Raw genomic sequence first — 20,002 nt, forward strand, 5'->3', positions numbered from 1 at the left:
ACAAACTAAATCCTATACTTCAGCAGACTGAAAGTTGAACTCCGCTCACAGCATATTAATACTGCAAAGATAATATGGTCAGACGCTAATTAAAAGCTTCAGAAATAAAATACAAAATGTTATTCAAAAATAAACATTGTACGACAAGAAAATTGTTACAGGTATACAACAGAGGAGCACACTAAGGTAACAAAAGCATACGTTATCAAAGCAAAGGAGGGCATGACTTCAAAACAATTAATTTAGAAATGCAAAAAATGTAAAATAGATATTGACATACATGCCTGGTAGCCCATATAAAGAGCCTGGGAAGTAACAGTCTGAGTATGGTTATTGGATTTTTTTTTAATTTCTTTTGCATTTCCACAATAACAAAAAGTTGATTATGTTATTAAGGCTACTATCCAAATGCCTTTTGAACACCAGCAGACATGGAACATTAATGATCTCACTAGGAAGCCTGTTACAGTGCCTGATCACTCTCACAGTAAAGAGATTTATTCTAGTATCCAGTCTAAACCTCAAATGCACAGTTTTGTGCCACTGGTATGGTTCCCAGGAAGAAGAGATCGTCACCTCGCTCTCCACTTCCACTCCTCAGGATGCTTTAAAGAGCAATGAAGTCACTTCTTAGCCTTCTTTTCTCCAGATTAGACAACCTGAGTGTTCTCTGTCTGTCCTCACAGCACACAACTTCCAGCCCTTTCATCAGCTTTGTTGCCCTTCTCTGGATGCATTCAAGTATCTTAATAGTCTTTTTTCTATGTTGTGGAGCCCAGAACTGAACTCCATGTTCAAGGTGAAGCCACACCAATGTTAAAATACAGTGGGAGAATCACCCCTTTTCACCAGCTGTCTCTGATGTATTTAATACATCTTAAAACGCGGTTTGCTCTTTTGGCTCCCAGTGTACACCACTGATTCAGGTTGTGCCTACTGACAATCAGCAACCCCAGATCTCTATTGCAGAGCTGCTCTCTAGTCACCCATTTCCCAGTCTGCGACTGGCATTACTTCACCCAGCATTTATCTTTGTTGAATATCATGCTATTGCTGAGTGCCAAAGCTCCAACCTACCTAGAACCCAAGAAGGCCTCCCATACTTCTAGGGAGTCAACAGCACCTTTTAGTTTAATATCATCACTAACTAACTAAGGGTGCATTCAACTCCTGTTTGCTCAATATACTTATTTTAAGGGTAGCAAATAAATTCTATAACAGCCTGTACTTTTTTTTCAAACAGCTTTCAGACAGGTTCAAAAAAAACTCCTCATGCTCACCACGACATACATTGTTGTGCAAGTCAGTAACAGTTATCCATCAGTGCTTTTGTAATAATAGTCTTGTCCTTCTGCATCCTGATTCAAAATGGCTAAAACACACTTAAAAAGTGTGTATAACTATCAGACACTATCCTTTTCACATCAGAATTATACTTAAAAGGTAGTCTTTGGTACTTATCAACCCAGCTGCTTCCTACCATACTTGTGATTTACTTCATATTAAGCAGTTAGAAGCAGAATATTGCACTAACATAAATGCTAAATGGACAACCTTGACAAAGCTAAGCACCTTAATTTATGAAGAGACAAGATATAGATTATCATTCTATTTGCATAAGTGCATATATTCCACAGTGAATTCCAGTGTGCATGCTTCTTAAGCTTTCCACTCTTGGTTACCAAAGATTTTTCTCATCAATTCTCCGACTTATAACATCATCTCATTTAAAAATTATGCTGTAGTTACTATTAGCTTTTCTTACTAATTTTCTTCAGTAGATTACATCCTTCCTCTGTGTTGACCTGACCTATGCTGTTGTTCCAGTTATGCCAGTTTCAAATATAGCTATTGTTTTATTAGGGCAAACTGCCAGCATTGAAATATATGCTAGCTTCCCTGTGGCTCAGACTTATTTGCCTTAATAAGTTAGTTTACTTATATCGCCATTTTAATATAGATGAGAAACAAGAAATCAAACAAGACAGTTTAAACACATTTGTGCAGTACATAGAGCACACTCTATTTCCCTCTCTCACTTGTTTATGAACAAGGGTTTTGTATCCTAACAGATGAGGAAGAGGAAGGAGGACAAGCTTTCCCCCCATTTCATCAGAAACTCCTACAAACTTTAACAGTCCTGAGAGCCAAATGGCAAAGCAAGTTCTTATATATTCTGTAACCTACACTTAAAAGACATGTATTTTTACCACTCAAGTGTCAAGTGTCTTGTGTCTTAGGACTCTGACACCTGAAAGCACTTTACTTGGAGGAGGTTTGGGGGGGGGGGAGGAGGAAGATGCGACAGAAAAAGGTGAGCTTGCACGTTGCAACTGGTTGATAACAAAGTCACAGCTTGCACACCCTCTTTGACTCTCCTGTCTCCTTACTCACACGTCTTTACCTGCCAACCCTTCGACATACCGTATTTGTTAATCTATTTTCATTGAAGAGGAGGGTACAGACATGAGCACGGTAAATAACCGAGTAATCGCAGGTATCCTACCGGTACCTCTTCGCACGAGCACGGCGCCGAACAGGCTGCGAGCCCTGGCCCGCGGGCGTCCCGTCCGGCTCCGCTCACGCCACCGGCAGCAACCCCAAAGAAGTGGCCGAGTCTCGCGGCTCGCAGCGCTCCGCTGAGCGCCGGCCGGGAGCCTGCAGCACTACCCCTCGAAAGCCCATCAGCCCCATTCCCGGGCCTCCAGCACAGCACGACACAACACCGCCTCTCCGTCATCGGCAGCGCGGGCCCTCGCAACGCCGCGCCCCTCCCGAGCCGCCTCGTTGGCTCCAGTACCGCTGAGTAAGGCCGAGGAACCGGGTGGACACCGCCTCTGCGCTGCTCAGCTCCATGCGGGCGGCGAGGCCGGGACCTCACCGCTCCAGCGTCGCGTCTCGCTCGCTCGAGACGACGAGAGCTCCTCTCACACATCCCGCTGCCCGGACGCACAGGCGCCTCACGCGCGCGCGTCCGCTATGCTGCGTGAGCCGCTCGGACTCCGCGCTGCTGTCGCGCCGCCGCGAAGACCGCCGGGAGCTGTAGTCCCGGGGGCGGGCGAGCGGCCCGCCCTTCGCAGCGAGAGGCGCGGTGCGAGAAACGCGGGCCCTGCTGTCGGCCAAGCACTGACAGTCTGGCAGCTGCCGTCTCAGCTCCACACAGGAGAAGCTTTATCTATTCACCCAGCCTCTCGCATAAAAATGCCTGCTGTTACTAGAGAAGCATATCGCCATCCCCAAGTAATACTCAACGTCTGAAAGTCAGAGGAAAAATCGTAAGCTGCAGACATCCAATGACTGTGTCTAAGTGTAGAATATGATGCTCAATGAACAAAATTTAAATATAATTGTTTTCGTTTTACTCCAGAGCCAAAAAAGAATGAGAATTCCATGTGTGGGGCACTTCTGGAGCAATATCTCTTCATGCTCTCCCCTGCACAGTTTTTTCTTTCATACATGTAGATAATCGTAGCATGTCATAGTTCTTGATAATGATATTAAATTTAAAATAGTAACATTTACCAACTTAGAAAATAATCTCACCTCATACTATTCTGATTTTACTAACTATTAAATGTTTGGACAGGAGAGTCAAAACCCAGACTAATCCTCAAAGCTGGCAAGAATCTGTACTTTAGTGGCTAAACTTTCTTCTTAAAAATAAAACTTACGTCTGCAAGCAAGACATTACCGGAAGATAAATGGCACTTAGTCTACAAGCAAGACATTACAGGAAGATAAATGACTAAGTACTGTAAAAAATGCTTTGCACTTGTTAACATAAGTTAACTAAACGTTAACTTTAGTTAACATTTAGTTGTTTACTAAAGTTTCGCTAAATGTTGCTTTTGTTATTGAAGGACTATCTCCTGCATATGAGAGAGATCTTCCAGTTTTAGAAGTCAATGGAAAAAAACATTGTTTTTAGCCTTACAAAATAATGCCTTGTAAAGAATACCTTAATTTTTTTGTAGACTATGTGTATGGAGTTAGTTACATCATAACTTAAATTTCATAACACAAATCCACCCAGTAACCACAAACAGGTTTATTGCAAACCAATGTTTATATATTCTACATGCCAACTGAAATTAATTTTCACCTAATAACACTTGAAACTCAAGGCTGACTGCTGATATATCAAAGCACCCTAATGAACAAGAATATACACTGCCAGTAAAACAGCTTCAAGGTAGCTTCTATACTAGAGAAACAAAACTCTTTACTGAAAAAAATAACAACAATCAACCCTACTCAACATTTTGAACTAAACCACAACTTCCCTTCTTCCTGAGTTCTCCATTGCTTTACAAGTTTGCCATAAACAAGACTTCACTTCTCTTGCTCCTTCAGAAGAATGTACTTCTTTGGAAATAATGACACATAATATTACTTAAATTATTTCACTTTCACTGCAATGAAGTTGTCATTTACCCTATTCCTCTTCCCTTCTGCGCAACAGATATAAAATAGTTAAAATGAATACATGCATTCACTCAAATATTTGCTCTGTAGTACCTCCCTGTCATCCTAAAATGAAAATATCAACATTTAAAACACAATCACCTCTGTTTTAAACAGAAAAGAAAGAAACCCTGCCTCTGCATAGACTCTAGAAATTACAATACAATGGAATATTATCACTTTAACTCTTCAAACCAGTTTTTTTTTTGTTAATCAATACTTTTCTAAGTAGTCTCCTGAAAGCCTGAGTCTGTCTGATACCATGAAATTCAACAGCACTTAAAAATTCCAGCTAGGATAGAATCCAAACACGGACGCTCTGAATGAAAAAGATCAGCACATCAGATTTCTGTATTATGCCATCACTTCAATGATTCTTTGACTCAAAGTATAATAAATCTTAAACATCAAAAAAACCTCATTACTTTCTGTTTAATTTCCATAGTTTCCTTAATCTAATTTTGCCTTTGTAATAGCATTCCATTTTGTATGATTTATATAAAGACCAATGAAGGGCTTAATTCACCAGATTTGTGATATCTGTAGTGTCAGCCATTTCAAATTGTGCTATACTTCTCTTAAAATAAAGAATCCTCATTATTTTTGTTAAGGCCACGTGAAACAAGTCTTACTTCCTAAGAAAATTATGACTAGCAGAAATTCTCAGCATTTTGCAGACAGGGAATATACTTTGGAAGTTATCACAGACTCTTAGAAATGAATACAGCTGATCCATCTGACAAGTGATGATACTAGCAAGACTTCAAAACAACTCTATCCATATACTTTGTCTCCCTGACTTTCCCAAAAGAGCATAACCACACTTGCAGTGACACTTCTAAGCATGGATGTTCCCTTTAGAGCCACATCATTTACTAATTCTCTACTGATAATATATATGACATCATCTTCTGAAGTATGCAGAAGCATAATTGTGTAATATCACAGAATCATAGATGGGGGAAGGGACCTTGAAAGATCATCTAGTCCAACCCCCTGCTACAGCAGTTTCCCTAAAACAGGTTGCACAGGAAAGCATTCAGGCAGGTTTTGAATATTGTATTGAAGAATACTCCACAAGCTGCCTGGACAGCCTGTTCCACTGTTCTGTCACCCTCACAGTAAAGTAGCTCTTACTCATGTTTGTATGGAACTTCCTGTGTTTCAGTTTTTGCCCACTGCCCCTTGTCCTGTTTCTTCACACCTCTGAAAAGAGCCTGGCCCCATTCATTTGACTCCCGCACTTTCAATATTTATAAATGTCGATGAGATCATCTCTCAGTCTTCTCTAGGCTGACCAGAGCCAGGTATCTCAGCCTTTCCTCATATGGTAGATGCTCCAGGCCCTTAACAAATAAATACTAAAATAAAATCTCTACTTAGAAGTAAGGAAAGAGAAGTACTATAATAACATCTTTTGAAGTGTAGCCATCACTCTTAACACCAAACAGAAAGGCACATTCTCTGTAGGTGATGGAGATTTTAGTATTCTAGACCAGAAAGCTCTTTAAAAAAAAAACCAAAAGGTGCTTTTCCAATTGCACAGCTGATGGGATGAAGATCTAAACAAAACCCAGTAAAATATATCCTAATCCATGATGCTTGTTTTTTAAATAAATAATTAAATTTCAACATGGAGGTAAGCTTTGATTCATTTTTTAAAGAAGGCTAATGAACGAAGTGTGTAGCTTATGGAAGGGAAAAAAAAAGACCACTAAACCATATTTTCTTCTGGGAAAAAAAAAAGAACACATTATCTTACATAAGTAGAACAAGAGTAATTATCTTCTCAAATGCACTGGAAAATTCACATAATAAACTCAATTTTTAGGAAAACAGTAATTTTAAGAAAACAATGTAATATATTCATTTTTAAAACATCCTAAATTTTCCAAATGGAAAAAGTCACCTATGCATTTCAGACGATACTTTTGCAATATGTAAAGCAAGATAAAAAGACTCTTTTCCTGCAGGCAAGCCTTTCTGATGCCTCTGAGAATATGTGCGCAACTGAACATATTTTGTGTGTATATATATATACATTATATGTATGTATATTTTGTATATATATATATATACATATATATATATGTATTCACGTTATCAGTAGGAAGCACAGCCTTATCAAAGCCTGGCCGGTTCACCCACAGACCTCATTCGGGTTAGATCTTCTCTTGGCTGGTTTACTTTAAACCCACACCCGAAGCCATTTGTACTGTTGTCTCACGCTTCGGGATCACACCAAGTCGGGCAGGCCGCAGCCGATTAGCGGCGAGCACGCGCAGCTCGTCTGCCCCAGCCGGGCGATAACTGCCGTCACCGCCTGCCTGGCCCTCAGCCGGCTCCACCACGGGTCCGCCCGGCCGCGCCGCGCCCGCGCCCACAGCCCGCGCCACCGGAAAGGCAGCCGCCGACAGGTAGTTACCAGAGGACTCTGAGAGGCGCCGGGCACCAGCAGCAACTGGCGGCGAAGTTGCCCGGCGCACCCGACAACGGCATCGGGACAAACTTGCGCCGCGGCGCCCCGGCGCTCCCTGCTCGGGCGGGGCGGGCCGGGCGAGCTCGCGGCCACGGCGACCAGCGGCGGAGACCAGCGGCGGCGTGGCGCTCGGCAGCCCGGGGCCTTTCCGCCGCGCACCATGGCGCAGGCTGCCCAGCCCAGGTCCTAGAGCCCGCGGGTCTCTCGCGCCGGCCGCAGAGGAAGCGCTGACGTTGTACGTATGGAACCCCAGCGAACACCCACGGACCCGGGCGGCCTTTGCTTTATTCGGGTTTGGGCTCTGGCCCCACCTCTCAGACTCCACCGAGGGAATTCCTTCCTCCTCCCCCCCCAGTCTTCTGTGCTTCCGTACCCCGGTGAGAGATCTAAGGCGTGAGGAGATGCATTGCAGCCCGACCGAATAGCCCTCTTGTAGGCAGTGTTTGCTTCATGAATACTGAAATCCTGACGGGCAATGTTTGAGAAACATTAAGGAAGATAAAAGATGGGGCAAAGCAAGGAAAACACTTGGGGAAAGCAAGGGTAATGCAATGGATAAATCTATGCCAAGCCAGTGGGATACCATAAAGTAATGAGCTCTGGGGAAAGCAGGGCATGCCACTCTACATAACAAACGTACATTTGAGTTTATGTTTTGCTCTTTCCTATCTGAGCAACTAGCAGGCAGCAAAGTTGAGTTCCAAGGCATTCTAGGAAATTCAGCTTTCCTGCTGTTTTCAAGGAGAGACAGAAAACTGTTCTTGCGGTTCTTGTACCGCCTGGGAGCAACATGCTTCTCCAGTGCCACTGCATTTAACAGGTAACATGATACTGAAGGGACTGTGCAGCATGCACAGGGTAGCATCTCTTTTACACTACCCTAACCCTACATTACAATTATGATTAGCATTACGTTAGCACTGAGGTTAGAGCTACCTTCAGGATTGCAATTACTGCCAGTGTTATTTTTACAGTGACTTTTCTGGATAATTTTCAGGGGATTTTTTAGGGTAAGGCTTATTAGAATTACTGTTAGGGTCATTAGGGCTGTGATTAATGTTACTTTTAGGGTTAAGATTACAGTTATGTTAATAATTGTTTTTTGAATTATGAATACGGTTAAGGTTACTTTTACTGCAAACTTTTAGTATGATTTTTATTGTTACACTTGGAGTTAAATATTATTTTAGTGTCAGGGTAAAGGTTAGGATTAGAGTTACACTGGATGTTAATACAGTAATCTTTACAGCTCCTATGTCTGGGCCAAGTGTTGGATCTGAGAGACAGGATGTCTCAGGAACAGAGGCAAGCAAACTATACACTCAGAACAGCACAGAGGTTTACGAGTTGTATTCAGTATACCCTCACACACACAAAAGTAATCCATTTTAGATAATCCCAGTAAGCAGCAAGCAGGAACTCCTTAAGCAACTGCACTACAACTTACTGACCCTTGAGAGACAGCAAACCACCGAAAAGGAGAGAAGGAACATGCCAGCAGTGGATGCAATAGGCAGGGCTAGCAAGGCGTCCCCTGCTTCAAAGTGCACGTCTCCTCTCTACCCTTCTGCAACTGCTCTCCTACTTTGATTCTCCCTAGGGTCTGCAGGGTTTGTTCCACTTGCACTCTGTACCTGTGTGGCCAGTGCATGAAACAAGCAACAATGAGATATCCTCATCTCCACTGCTAACCCTTAAATAAGGGATCCACCTCTTCTGGTCCCTCAGTCCATTGCATTGCATACACCTGAGCTCACCTGGGCTGGCCCTGCCTTCCCACCAGGTGCTCAATCACTGTTTCAGACTGTGACTTAGCACTTCCACTACATGGAGACAGCAAGAAGATATAAAGACAGAATATGTTTTTTAAAAATTTTAATTTATTTATTTTGTAATTCTTTTACCAAAGTCACCGATCTTGAAACTTAAAATGTTTAAATCCTTCAGGAGATTGCTCACAAATCACAACACAAATGGAGACAACAAAAGAAAAACATAGTTCTGCTGCTACCCACATTTCTTAACGTTAACTTAGGCTTCCAGAAGAAATTATATCTGAAGTTCACCCAAAGAAGATTTCTGAATTTCATTAAGAAAATAATCCTTATGATACACAATGTTTATATACTAGAAAAAAAAAAAAAAAGCAATATCTACTGATAGAAAAGTTCAGCTGCAAATCAAACTACAAGACCACTGGCATGCACATCTTACATCACTTAATTTGCATTAAACTAGTACATGTAGTCATTTGATGTCAAGCTACCTTTCCGCTTGTCACATGATCTTATCAAAATGCCTTTTTAATTGATGAATTTTAATACAAGGTATAAAGTACTATCATTGATATTCCAGTAAGCTGAATGTTTAAGTATATAAAGAGGAAAGAATGTGTGGTTCAAATAAAAGGCACTCAGATGTATTTTGATACTGCTCAAACAGGCATAAGGTAAGTGGATGCAAGTTTTCTGAGGAAAAACATATCCCAACTTGGATGAATTAGAAATTGATTTAGAAAGAACGCTTCTTACATATCATGCACAAGACCAAATAAAATGCAGATTTTAGTGATTTACAGCATTCAACAACTATCTCAAGAGGTATTAACTGCTAAGCGGCTAAAATACAGTGATGTGGCAACAGATCCACCGGCAAAGTTCAACATCCAGTAACTCCTCCCTCGCGATGCATCTTTGCCAGCAACCCTTCCTTTCAAAAGCCGAGGGCTCCACTGGCCACAACAGCTCCGCAGGCTGCTGGCAGCGCGCTGTCTACCCGCGCCTCCTCTCCAGGGAGAAAGGTCACGCACCACGCACATTGCCCCAGGACAGGGTTACACCGCTTCGCCTGGCACAGCAACAATGCCTTCATTTCATTCTCATTAAATTTGCTCAGTAGTTAGATTTTGGTGCTAGAATATTTGAAAACAATACAAGAGCAAAAAAAAAAAAAAAAAGGTATTACAACATCAATTCCATCGTTTTTTCACAGATGTTCACAAACACTTTGTTGTGGATTCCTGTGACAAAACCAGACAGAGTCTAGTTTGATAAAGGGATAACTTTATTTAATTAAGCATGGCGGTAAAGTGAACAAAACAGCGCTGGGCGCCAAGGGGAGCCTACACTCCACCAGAGTCAGATTTTTGAACAAAGGATTTGGCTCTGTACTTATACAGTTCTCATCTTCTGCATACATTCCAGCCATTCTTGCATTGATACAGTTCTCATCTCCTGCAGACATTCCAGCCATTCTTGCATTGATACAATTCTTATCTCCTGCATACATTCCAGCGGCCGCACAGGTTGTTGCTGTGGTCGTAGGTGTTTTGCTGGGGGATTCATTTTCCAGCCTCCTGATGGTTGTGGGGGTGAAAGTCAATAGTCTTTTCCATTATTCTTTGGTTATTTTCTAGCAGCTTATGTGCCCTAGCAGCTTATGGGCCTGCAACTTCTTAGTTTCCGTTGTTTACAACATTATTTACATTCCCAGACACCTGAGAAAGCACCATTGAGTTTCAATTTGACTAACAAACTTAACAGTTATCTATCACACACTTAGCACAGGTTTCCTGGGTTTGGATAAGTTTTCCTTGGTTTTCATTGTCTTTTTTTTTCCCCCTACCCTTCCTCTTCTAACTTTGTGTTTTTCCCGTCAAGAGAGAACGGACTGCCAAGAAGCACCGCAGGTCTGCGTCAATCCCGTCGGAGAAATACTTTCCGCGGTCTCTGTTGCCACCGTGTGGCCATACCGCGGAACTGCGGCCGCCTCTGATGCTGCAGGCTGCACAACCATGCGGAAGTGGCTTACGTACGTTCTCGTCGCTCTACGCAGCTAATCCGCCAATCGTTACTATGCTTAGTCCTCCAAGTAAGAGTGCGCATGCGCCCTGAAACGTACAACGAGCATCCGTATATACAAGCCACTGAGATGCGGGCGAACACTGAGTTACTGAACCGCCGACGCAGCGATATTCTCCCTGCTTCCAAGTCAAAATGCCCACTGTCTCTTTCCTCGAGGAGTTCTGCGGCCGAGCCCATCCCGGGAACGAAACGGTTTTGCTCCCAGCGGCCCCTGCGCGCGTCGCGGAACTACACTGGCTCACCGTTGCGTATTACCATCGGATGCCCACCAGGAGCAGGGAACACAGCACGCGTAGTGAAGTGCCGGGAGTATAGCATGCGTAGTCGTGAGACAGGAGAACGTGGGTAGTGCTATAACAGAAGGGCGCATGCGTAGTGCTGTTACAGAGATAATGGGCATGCGTACTGCTGCTCCAGGCATTGCGCATGCGTAGCTCTGTGTAACAGCAAGCGCATGCGTAGTAAACTACTGGTAATAGCGCATGCGTACTGCAGGGACAAGATATGCGCATGTGTAGGCGTGCAGCCAAACTGGCGAGTGCGTACAGATGAGCCCAGACGAGCGCGTGCATAGCGCTGCGTCCGTGCTCGCACATGCGTAGTGACAACACAAACACATACATACAGGTATGTTGGCAACCGCGCATGCGTAGTAAAACTGAGTCGGTAACGGCGCATAAGTAGTAAACGGTGCATAGCAATGCACATACGTAATCGTGTATCCATAAATGCGCGTGCGTAGTAGAATGTCCGGACTAGCGCATGTGTAGTACTGTGCCAAAAACGGTACATGCATTGTGGCGCATTCAGTCTAGCGCATGCATACTGTTATGCCTTGCGGAAAGTGACGCATGCGCAGTGCACTGCCGAGTCAGGTGTATGCGAAGTGCTGTCCCGGCAGTTGCGCATGCGTACAATGCCCGGACAAGAGCATGCGTAATTCTGTGCCAACATTAAAGCATGTGTAGTGGAGTATAGCCTGAGGCACATGCGCAATATCATGCAGGGACAAGAGCAAGCGTAGTGATATGATGAAACTAGCGCATGCATATTGCTGTCTCGAAACAGGCGCATGCGTAATGCTTTCTCAAGACTGGCGCACGCGTAGTGGTGTGCTGAAACTGGTGCACACGTAATGGGCTGTCAAGAAAGGCGCATATGTTGTTGTGTGCGGAGACTGGCGCATGCGTAGTGCTGTTATGCCACGGGCGCATGCGTATGAGCTTGTCCAGACCTGAGCATGCGTAGTGGTGCATTGAGGCTGGAGCATGCGTAGTGCTGTGCGCGAACAGGCGCATGCGTATTAACTTCTCAAGATCGACGCACGCGTGGTGCCGTTCCAGAACGGGCGCATGCGTAGTACTGTGCAAAAAGGCGCATGCCTGGTGATGTGCCTAAATTGGCGCATGCGTAGTGCTGTTATGCCACGGGCGCATGCGTATGAACTTGTCCAGGCCTGGGCATGCGTAGTGGTGCATTGAGGCTGGAGCATGCGTAGTGCTGTGCGCGAACAGGCGCATGCGTATTAGCGTCTCAAGATCGACGCATGCGTGGTGCCGTTCCAGAACGGGTGCATGCGTAGTACTGTGCAAAAAGGCGCATGCCTGGTGATGTGCCTAAATTGGCGCATGCGTAGTGCTGTTATGCCACGGGCGCATGCGTATGAGCTTGTCCAGACCTGAGCATGCGTAGTGGTGCATTGAGGCTGGAGCATGCGTAGTGCTGTGCGCGAACAGGCGCATGCGTATTAGCGTCTCAAGATCGACGCATGCGTGGTGCCGTTCCAGAACGGGTGCATGCGTAGTACTGTGCAAAAAGGCGCATGCCTGGTGATGTGCCTAAATTGGCGCATGCGTAGTGCTGTTATGCCACGGGCGCATGCGTATGAACTTGTCCAGACCTGGGCATGCGTAGTGGTGCATTGAGACTGGTGCATGCGTAGTGCTGTGCGCGAACAGGCGCATGCGTATTAACGTCTCAAGATCGACGCATGCGTAGTGCTGTTCCAGAACGGGCGCATGCGTAGTACTGTGCAAAAAAGCGCAGCGTTTGAATTGCCGCATGCGTAGTGGCTTGCCTAAAATGGCACATGCGTAGTGATGTGTGGAGAGCGTGATTTGAGACCTGGCTGGCTGAGAAAGGCCACATAGACAGTATTCGGCTAATGAGATGAGAGTCCTTGAGCAGTGTAACAGGATGTAAACAAGGCTAACGAGGAGAGAGTCCTTGAGCAAACTAACAGGATGTGTAGGAAGGCAGGAGAATGTAGAAATAAGAAAGATGTATGGCATGGTCTAATCACAAAAAGTACAAAGAAGGGCTGGGGCAACAAGTAGCTGAAGAGCCTATCAGGAGCTCGGGCTTTGCAATATGTATGAGCTTCATTAGCGCCAACATAAATGCACGCAACCTTCTGATTAAAGCTGAGACTTTCTGATCAATTCTGTGGTCGTGTGTTTCTCTCCCGTCGAACTCCGACAGTGATGTGCTTTAATTAGCGCATGCGTCGTGCAGTAGCTGAAATGGCACATGCGTTGTGCGGTACTAGAATTGCTCATGCGTAATGTCGTACCTGAAATAGCGCATGCATAGTGATGTGCCTCAGTTGGCGCGTGCGTAGTGGCGCGTGGAAACTGGCGCATGCGTAACGGAGTGCCTGAAATGGCGCATGTGTCATGCGGTGTCTGAATTGGCGTATGTGTACTGGAGTGCCTGAAATGCCGCATGCGCCTTGCACTAGCTAAAATGGCGCATGCGTATTGCTGAGGCGTGTCGGAATTCGCGCATGCGGAGTGCCGATGTCGGATCTAGCGCATGCGTAGTGGTGCCTCCGAAATGGTGCATGCGTAATGGCGTGTCTGAACTGGCGCGTGCGTAGAGCAATGCCAGAAGTGACGCATGCGTAGTGATGTGCCTCGATTGGAGCACGCGTAGTGATTTGCACAAACTGGCGCGTGGATAGTGCTTTGTCAACAGTAGCTCGTAGTTTGTACTTCGGGAGCAGGCTTTTTTGTTGTTTCGGGGATATGGGGCTGTCTGGGGGTCCATGAAGCTTACACCGAGGTATGGTGCGATGGGCCATACTGCACTGGGTCTGAATTGGGGCGTTGGGGCTTTTTGTTGTCATGGTTGAGGGGTCTGCTTATGTGGTTTGCAAGGTGATTTCCTGGTTACAACCCCACATCTGGATGGGATGTGACTTAAACTTCACATCCGGCACCCAAAACGCCCGCCGTGCCACAAACCCCATACCTGTCCCCCCCTATCCCATGTCCGGGCCCCAAGCACCAAATCCAGACCCCACACCTACACCTTTCCCCATAATCCCCATAAACAGGAAGCAGAGCCTTCCTCAGCAAGTGCATTACTTTCAGACCCTTGAGAGACAGCAAACTGCTAAAAGGTGAGAGAAGAACTGTGCTGGCAGTAGAAATGATAGGCAGCACCAACGGGGCATCCCCTGCTTCAGAAGGCACTTCGCCTTTCACCCCCATCGCAGCCTCTCTCCTTCTTTGATTCTCCCCAGGGTCTGCAGGGTTTGTTCCATTGCACACTGTACCAGTATGGCCAGCACATGGTACAGAGCCCAAGTGGAAGAGAATCCCTAACAACCTTGCCTCCAACAACAAACCTCATCCCCAGCTCCCCAGCATCACCTCAGCTCACTGTCACTCCCTGATGTCCCCCCTCAATATCTCCCCAATAATGTCACACTCCAGCATCTCCATCCCCCCATCACCCCAACAATGTCCCTCCCCAGTGCCACCTCCATAATGAGCTAGAAAGCGTAGCAGTGATAGTAGAGCAGCTAAGCTCTAAGTTGTAGTAAAAGGTCAGCTCTAATGCAGCATCAATGAGCACACTCACAAAGAAAACAAACTGCTCCACACCAGAAGGCCTCAGGTTAGCAGGAACCCACATGAAAAGCCCCTATGTCCAATGCCAGCCCTTAAATGACTGCTGGAAAGGGCTGGATCCTGGCTCCACCCCTTCATCACTCAGCAACATTGCATGCACCTGAGCTCCCCTGGATTGGCCCTGCATTCCCACCAGGTGCTCTATCACTGCTTCAAGCCATGACTTAGCACTGCCACTACATCCTCAACATCATCCCAACAGTGTTAGCCTAACAGTGTTACCCCAGTGTCACTCCTGAGCATCACCCCTGAGCATCACCCCAATGATGTCTCCCCAGAATCACTCCCTGCTCTCACCCCATCTTCACCCTCCACTGTCACTCCCTGGTATTATCCTAGCATCACTCCTTGGTATCACCTCAACTTCACCCCTGTGTCACTCCACAGCGTAACTCCAACATCGCTCCTGCTGTCCACCCACACTGTTCCCCGTTCCCTTATCCCCCCACTGTCCCCACTATCTGTCCATCCGTCCCCATACCCCATCCCCTTCTGTACATCTCCCCATCCCCCTGCTGTCCCACTGATGCCCCCCTGTTGGGGGGATGTGGATGCACGGGGGCATGGGGTCACTGGGAATATTATGTGGACACAGGGACAGGTTGCCCCACTGTGGTGGCCCTGGCCCTGTGGAACACCATCCCCAGGATCATGCCAGATGTTGATGGTGGCCCCATGTGTGACCTCACCGTGGTTATGCAGCATCAGCACCGCATTCACATTAGGCACATGGCTGCCCAGCAGCAGCATGACATCGGGCGTCACCATTACTGCCAGCTCAGGATGGCACTGCTCATCTGCCTCACAGCGCTTCTCAAATGGCACCTGCAGTGACACCAGCATATCCTCACTTTGCCTGACACCTGCCTGTGTCACATCACCATCACACTCCAGAGTGCACTGAGGAGCTGGGAGAGGGCTCCATGATGTTTCTGCACACTCCATAGCTCTGGGACACATCTGAGTGTCTCTAGAGCCCATCGCGGGGCCATGAAAGAGTTCTGGGGCACATAGGGGGCACTGGGTTCCACAGGAGTGAACTGACATGCTTGCCAAGTAGCTGTGTTTGGGACAGCAGTTTCTAGTGGGGCTGTATAACTGTTCAGGCACCGATAATCAATTGTTAATCACCACCTTCCATCTGGTTTCCAAACTGGACAAACAGGTGTGTTATACGGAGAGTGTGTTCTGGAGATGATTTGTCTTTTCTCTAAATCTGCAGTGACTTCAGCAATTCCACATCATGCTGCAGCAGAAACGGGGTACTGCAGTATGTCAGTGATCTCTGACTTGAGGAGCGCAGGGGCTGCACGAAGTACGCACGCTGCAGCCTCCCTGCTTGGGAGTTTGGGATTGATGTTTGAGCCAAAAGGCTACACATTGCAATACAGGCAGGTGCCAGGTTCACCTACTGAGGACACCAAATCCTAAAATAATTTCACAATGGTCTTTAATTGCTGTGCAAGTAGATGACACGCGTTTCTCACTGGGGAGCCATAAGCCCCGGCAGTTTGGCAGATAGCACTTGCTCCATTCACACTGGCAATCTCAGCTCTTTTACTGCACATGCAGCTTCTCAGCATCTTGCTGTATCAGTCTTGAAATCTGTGCTCCCCTATTTATTAGAAGTGTCACCAATTGCCATTGAGGACAGACTGTAATCAACATATGTGGACCATCCTAGCTTATCCATTGATAATCCCCCCCCCTTGCCAGACAGGCAGACCCAGTTGGCTGCCAGTCATTACTTTTTTTTTTTTTTTCTTTTTTTTTTTTCCTTCATGCTTTTATGGGAACTTTGAGATCACAGCCTGAAGCAGTGATGGAGCACCTGGTGAGGGGTGTAGCCCTGCAAGCACAGGTAGAAGCAATGCACCTGTGGGACCAGAAGGGGCTGAGCCTGCCTCCACCCCTTACCTCATTTAAGGGCTGGCAGCCCCACAGGCAGGGTTTCTTCCTGGAGACTGCTTCCTGTGGATTGTTGGGTGAGCTCTGGTTCTTGGAAAGTGGTGATTCTTTCTTTATTGCGGGGTTTTGGTCTCTGCCTTTCTGTGGGGATCCTAAGCTGGTTTAGAGTAGCTATGTCTGCTATGCTTCTCCTTGTGATGCCTTCCAATTGTTCTCTGAGGGGAGTGAAGGGGCTATCTGCTTTTCTCTGAACTGGTAATGGAGGGACTGATGTTCATTCCATTCTTTTGCTGTTATCTTATTTCTGGAATGCTTCAGTCAGCCCCAAGGTAATTCTGGTTGGCTGACTGAGCATTGCAACTCTGGAAATACCTGAAGATAATGCTCTTTTCTGTAATGAGATTCTGTGTTCTCCAGGTTTTCTTTGCTACTCTTTTTAAGGTCAATACTTTCTCATGAAGTCTCTGTTCCCTCTTTCATGATCCCCATCTCATAATCTACAACCTGGGACTCCGAACTTGGTTTGTCTGCTACCACATTGTCCCAACCCATTTTATGACAAGTATCCTCTGTGTTCCCCTCCACATTCCCTGTGTATTCTGTCCCACCCATGTCTTTGTGTTCTCCCTGTGTCCTCTCCCCATGTCCCGTCTGTGTCACCTGTGGCATGTATTAATTTCCCCCATGCATAGCAGTGTTTATGGGCATGTATTTAGATTATGCTTTGTATCTCTTTGGATCTCATTCTGTTTTGCAGCTCGATGGGGTTTAAGGGTTTCTGGGGATCCTCTAGTTAGTGGTTTAAGCACTGTGAAATCTGTGGAGCAGATAAGGGAACACCATGAACCCCTTATTCATGTATTGCTTGTATGCAGGTGTGTTTTGTGATGGCTGTGAGAAGTTCACTTAAAGATGGGATGGGGGTCACAAGGGGCTTGCCTTGCTCCTTGGGGCCTATACTCACAGTCCAATAAGCTCTGTGGCTGCTGATAGAGTGAGGTGCATGTATCAGGCTGGGACCTGAGCTTAAAAAAACCCATGAGCTCCAGTGGCCATTTTCTTAATTCTCACTTAGTGTAATACAGTCTCCACTACTCAAGCATAGTGAACACAAGTATTCTGTTCCTGTCTTGTCTGGTTCTCTCCTAGATCTCCCTTACTAATTTGTCAGTAGTAACAGATGTCAGGGCACAGTTCTCAGAGCACGCTGTGGCTGTCCACCCCAGGGTCCTAGAGTTCTTTCTGTTTGTTTTATTTTTAATGGTAGATCTGGCTTCGTATTTATAGAAAACAAAGGATTGTCCTCTTCTGGACCACTTTGTCAGGATCACTCCAGATATCTCCATCCCAATTGTCAGGGGATGCTATTAGTTTGCTAGTCTGTATGATACCCAACACCCCCCACCCCTCTTCCTTCCATCCCTTGACCCCTTTAAATAGCTCACTCTGCAGCTATGGGATCCAACAGTGTGATGAAGCAAGGCCTCTGGTCTGCTGAATACTGGGACTGGCACAGAGAGGCTCTGTGGCTGATGTGGATCTTCCTGACTGGACTACTTGGTGAGTTTCCCTGGAGCTGTTGAGCACGCGGGCTTCCCTGCCTGCCCTGATTGCTCACCAGGCCATCAGTGTCCTTTGTGTCATCGTGCCTCATGGCTTCAGATATCATACCATAGACTCCTTAGAGTTGGAAGGGACCATTTATGATGATCCAGTCCAACTCCCCCTACGATGAACAGGGACATCTGCAGCTAGATCAGGTAGCCCAGAGCCTGATCCAGCCTCACCTTGGAAGGGACAGGGCATCCACCGCATCTCTGGGCAACCTGGTCCACTGTGCAGAATCACAAAATAACAGAATGTCCCAGGTTGGAAGGGACCTTGAGGATCATGAATCTCCAACCCTCCTGCCACATGCAGGGCCATCAACTTCCCCATTTCATACTAGACCAGGCTGCCAGGGGCCCCTCATAGTAAGGAACTTTCCCCTGACATCCAACCTAAATCTTCCCTCCCTCAACTAAAAACCATTGTGACATTGTAATGACAACATACACACACAGATACACACCCGCTACAGAATCTGGCACTCTACAGTCCTCCCAGAGCTTGTTGCTGCTTTTTAGGCTGCTCCACCGCTATTCTGTCCTTTTCCCTTCATTCCCCTATGTCTCGCCCCCTTCCTTCGCCCCGTGCCATCCCCATTCCTCTTTCAGGCTTCCTCCTTTCTTTCCTCACTTCCTTCCCCGTCCCTTCCCCCACAGGCAACGGCCTGTGTTCTGCCGCTGTTTCAGCTGACAATCCTGAAACCACACTTTTCAAAGACATTGGATCAGATCGCATACTGTCACTGATTTAAAAAAGAAAACAACAAGTGCAGTATTATGTATGGATAACAAACTCCTACCTGCTTGAAAAACAGTAGCAGCTCCTCATCCTGGAGTGTCACCGTCACCCCCACGTTGGGCTGGCACTGCTCATCTGCCCCGCACTGCTGCTCAAACTCCTGGCACAGCCTGCCACCTCCTTGTGTCACCTCCACGTGCCACCTCCTCTTGCCTCTCTAGTTCTGACCCCACGCGTCAACCCCATGTCCCTCCGTGTCCCCCCATGTCCCTGTGTCCCCATGTGCCCTCTCATGTCCCCTCAAGTCCTCCCACGCCCCCTGCCCCGCTTTGCTCCATGCCGATGTTGTCGGCTTGAGGACAGGGACGGGGATGCCTGTGGGAGTGGAGTCCGGGGAGACGTTGCTGGCCATGCGCAGTGGGGTGATGGTGTCCTCGGGGCATGGCTGTGACAGTGGGGTGAGGGTAGCACCCCACAAGTGGGGATCATTGCCCCCAAAATGGGGCTTGTGCCCCCTGCATGTGGGCAAGTTGTATGGGGAGTGCGTTCTGGAGATGCTTTGTCTGTTCTCCAGATCTGCAGTGACTTCAGCAATCCCACGTCGTGCCGCAGCAGAAATGGGTCCTGCGGTACGTCAGTGATCTGTGACTTGAGGAGCGCAGGGGCTGCACGAAGTACGCACGCTGCAGCCTCCCTACTTCTTTGGGGTTTGGGATTGATGTTGGAGCCCAATGGCTACACGGTGCCTTACAGGCAGGTGCCAGCTTCACCCACTGAGGACACCAAATCGTAAAATATTTTCACGATGGTCTTTAATCGCTGCGTGAGTAGGTAATGCACATTTCTCACTGGGGAGCCATAAGCTGACCCTGACAGTTTGGCAAACAGCACTCGCTCCACTCACACCGTAATCGCAGCCTTTTCGCTGCACATGCGGCTTCTCAGCATCTTGCTGCATCAGTATGAAAATCTGTGCTCTCCTACCTATGAGAAATTTTATCAGTTGCCTTTGAGGACATCTGACT

At 46.7% G+C, this 20,002-nt stretch overlaps 1 protein-coding gene across 11 annotated transcripts in view; it reads right to left on the reverse strand.

Moving 5' to 3' along the window:
• The window catches only part of GARNL3 (GTPase activating Rap/RanGAP domain like 3), a 44,307-nt gene extending 37,236 nt beyond the window's left edge, over nucleotides 1-7,071 (reverse strand). For 6 of the 11 annotated variants that reach the window (XM_090121168.1, XM_031602019.2, XM_090121169.1 and 3 more), the window contains exon 1: nucleotides 6,890-7,071. In XM_090121168.1, the coding sequence (XP_089977294.1) occupies nucleotides 6,890-6,963 (74 nt within the window). In that variant the 5' untranslated portion in view covers nucleotides 6,964-7,071. Of the gene's footprint in view, nucleotides 1-2,800; nucleotides 3,456-6,616; nucleotides 6,851-6,889 lie in introns of those variants that run through there. The other 5 variants (XM_090121173.1, XM_090121167.1, XM_031602020.2 and 2 more) reach the window with 4 other exon arrangements.
• Between the last annotated feature and the right edge of the window lie 12,931 nt (nucleotides 7,072-20,002).

The sequence above is a fragment of the Phasianus colchicus genome, chromosome 19, assembly GCF_987193195.1.
Source record: "Phasianus colchicus chromosome 19, bPhaCol1.hap1.1, whole genome shotgun sequence".
Classification (NCBI taxonomy): Eukaryota; Metazoa; Chordata; class Aves; order Galliformes; family Phasianidae; genus Phasianus; species Phasianus colchicus.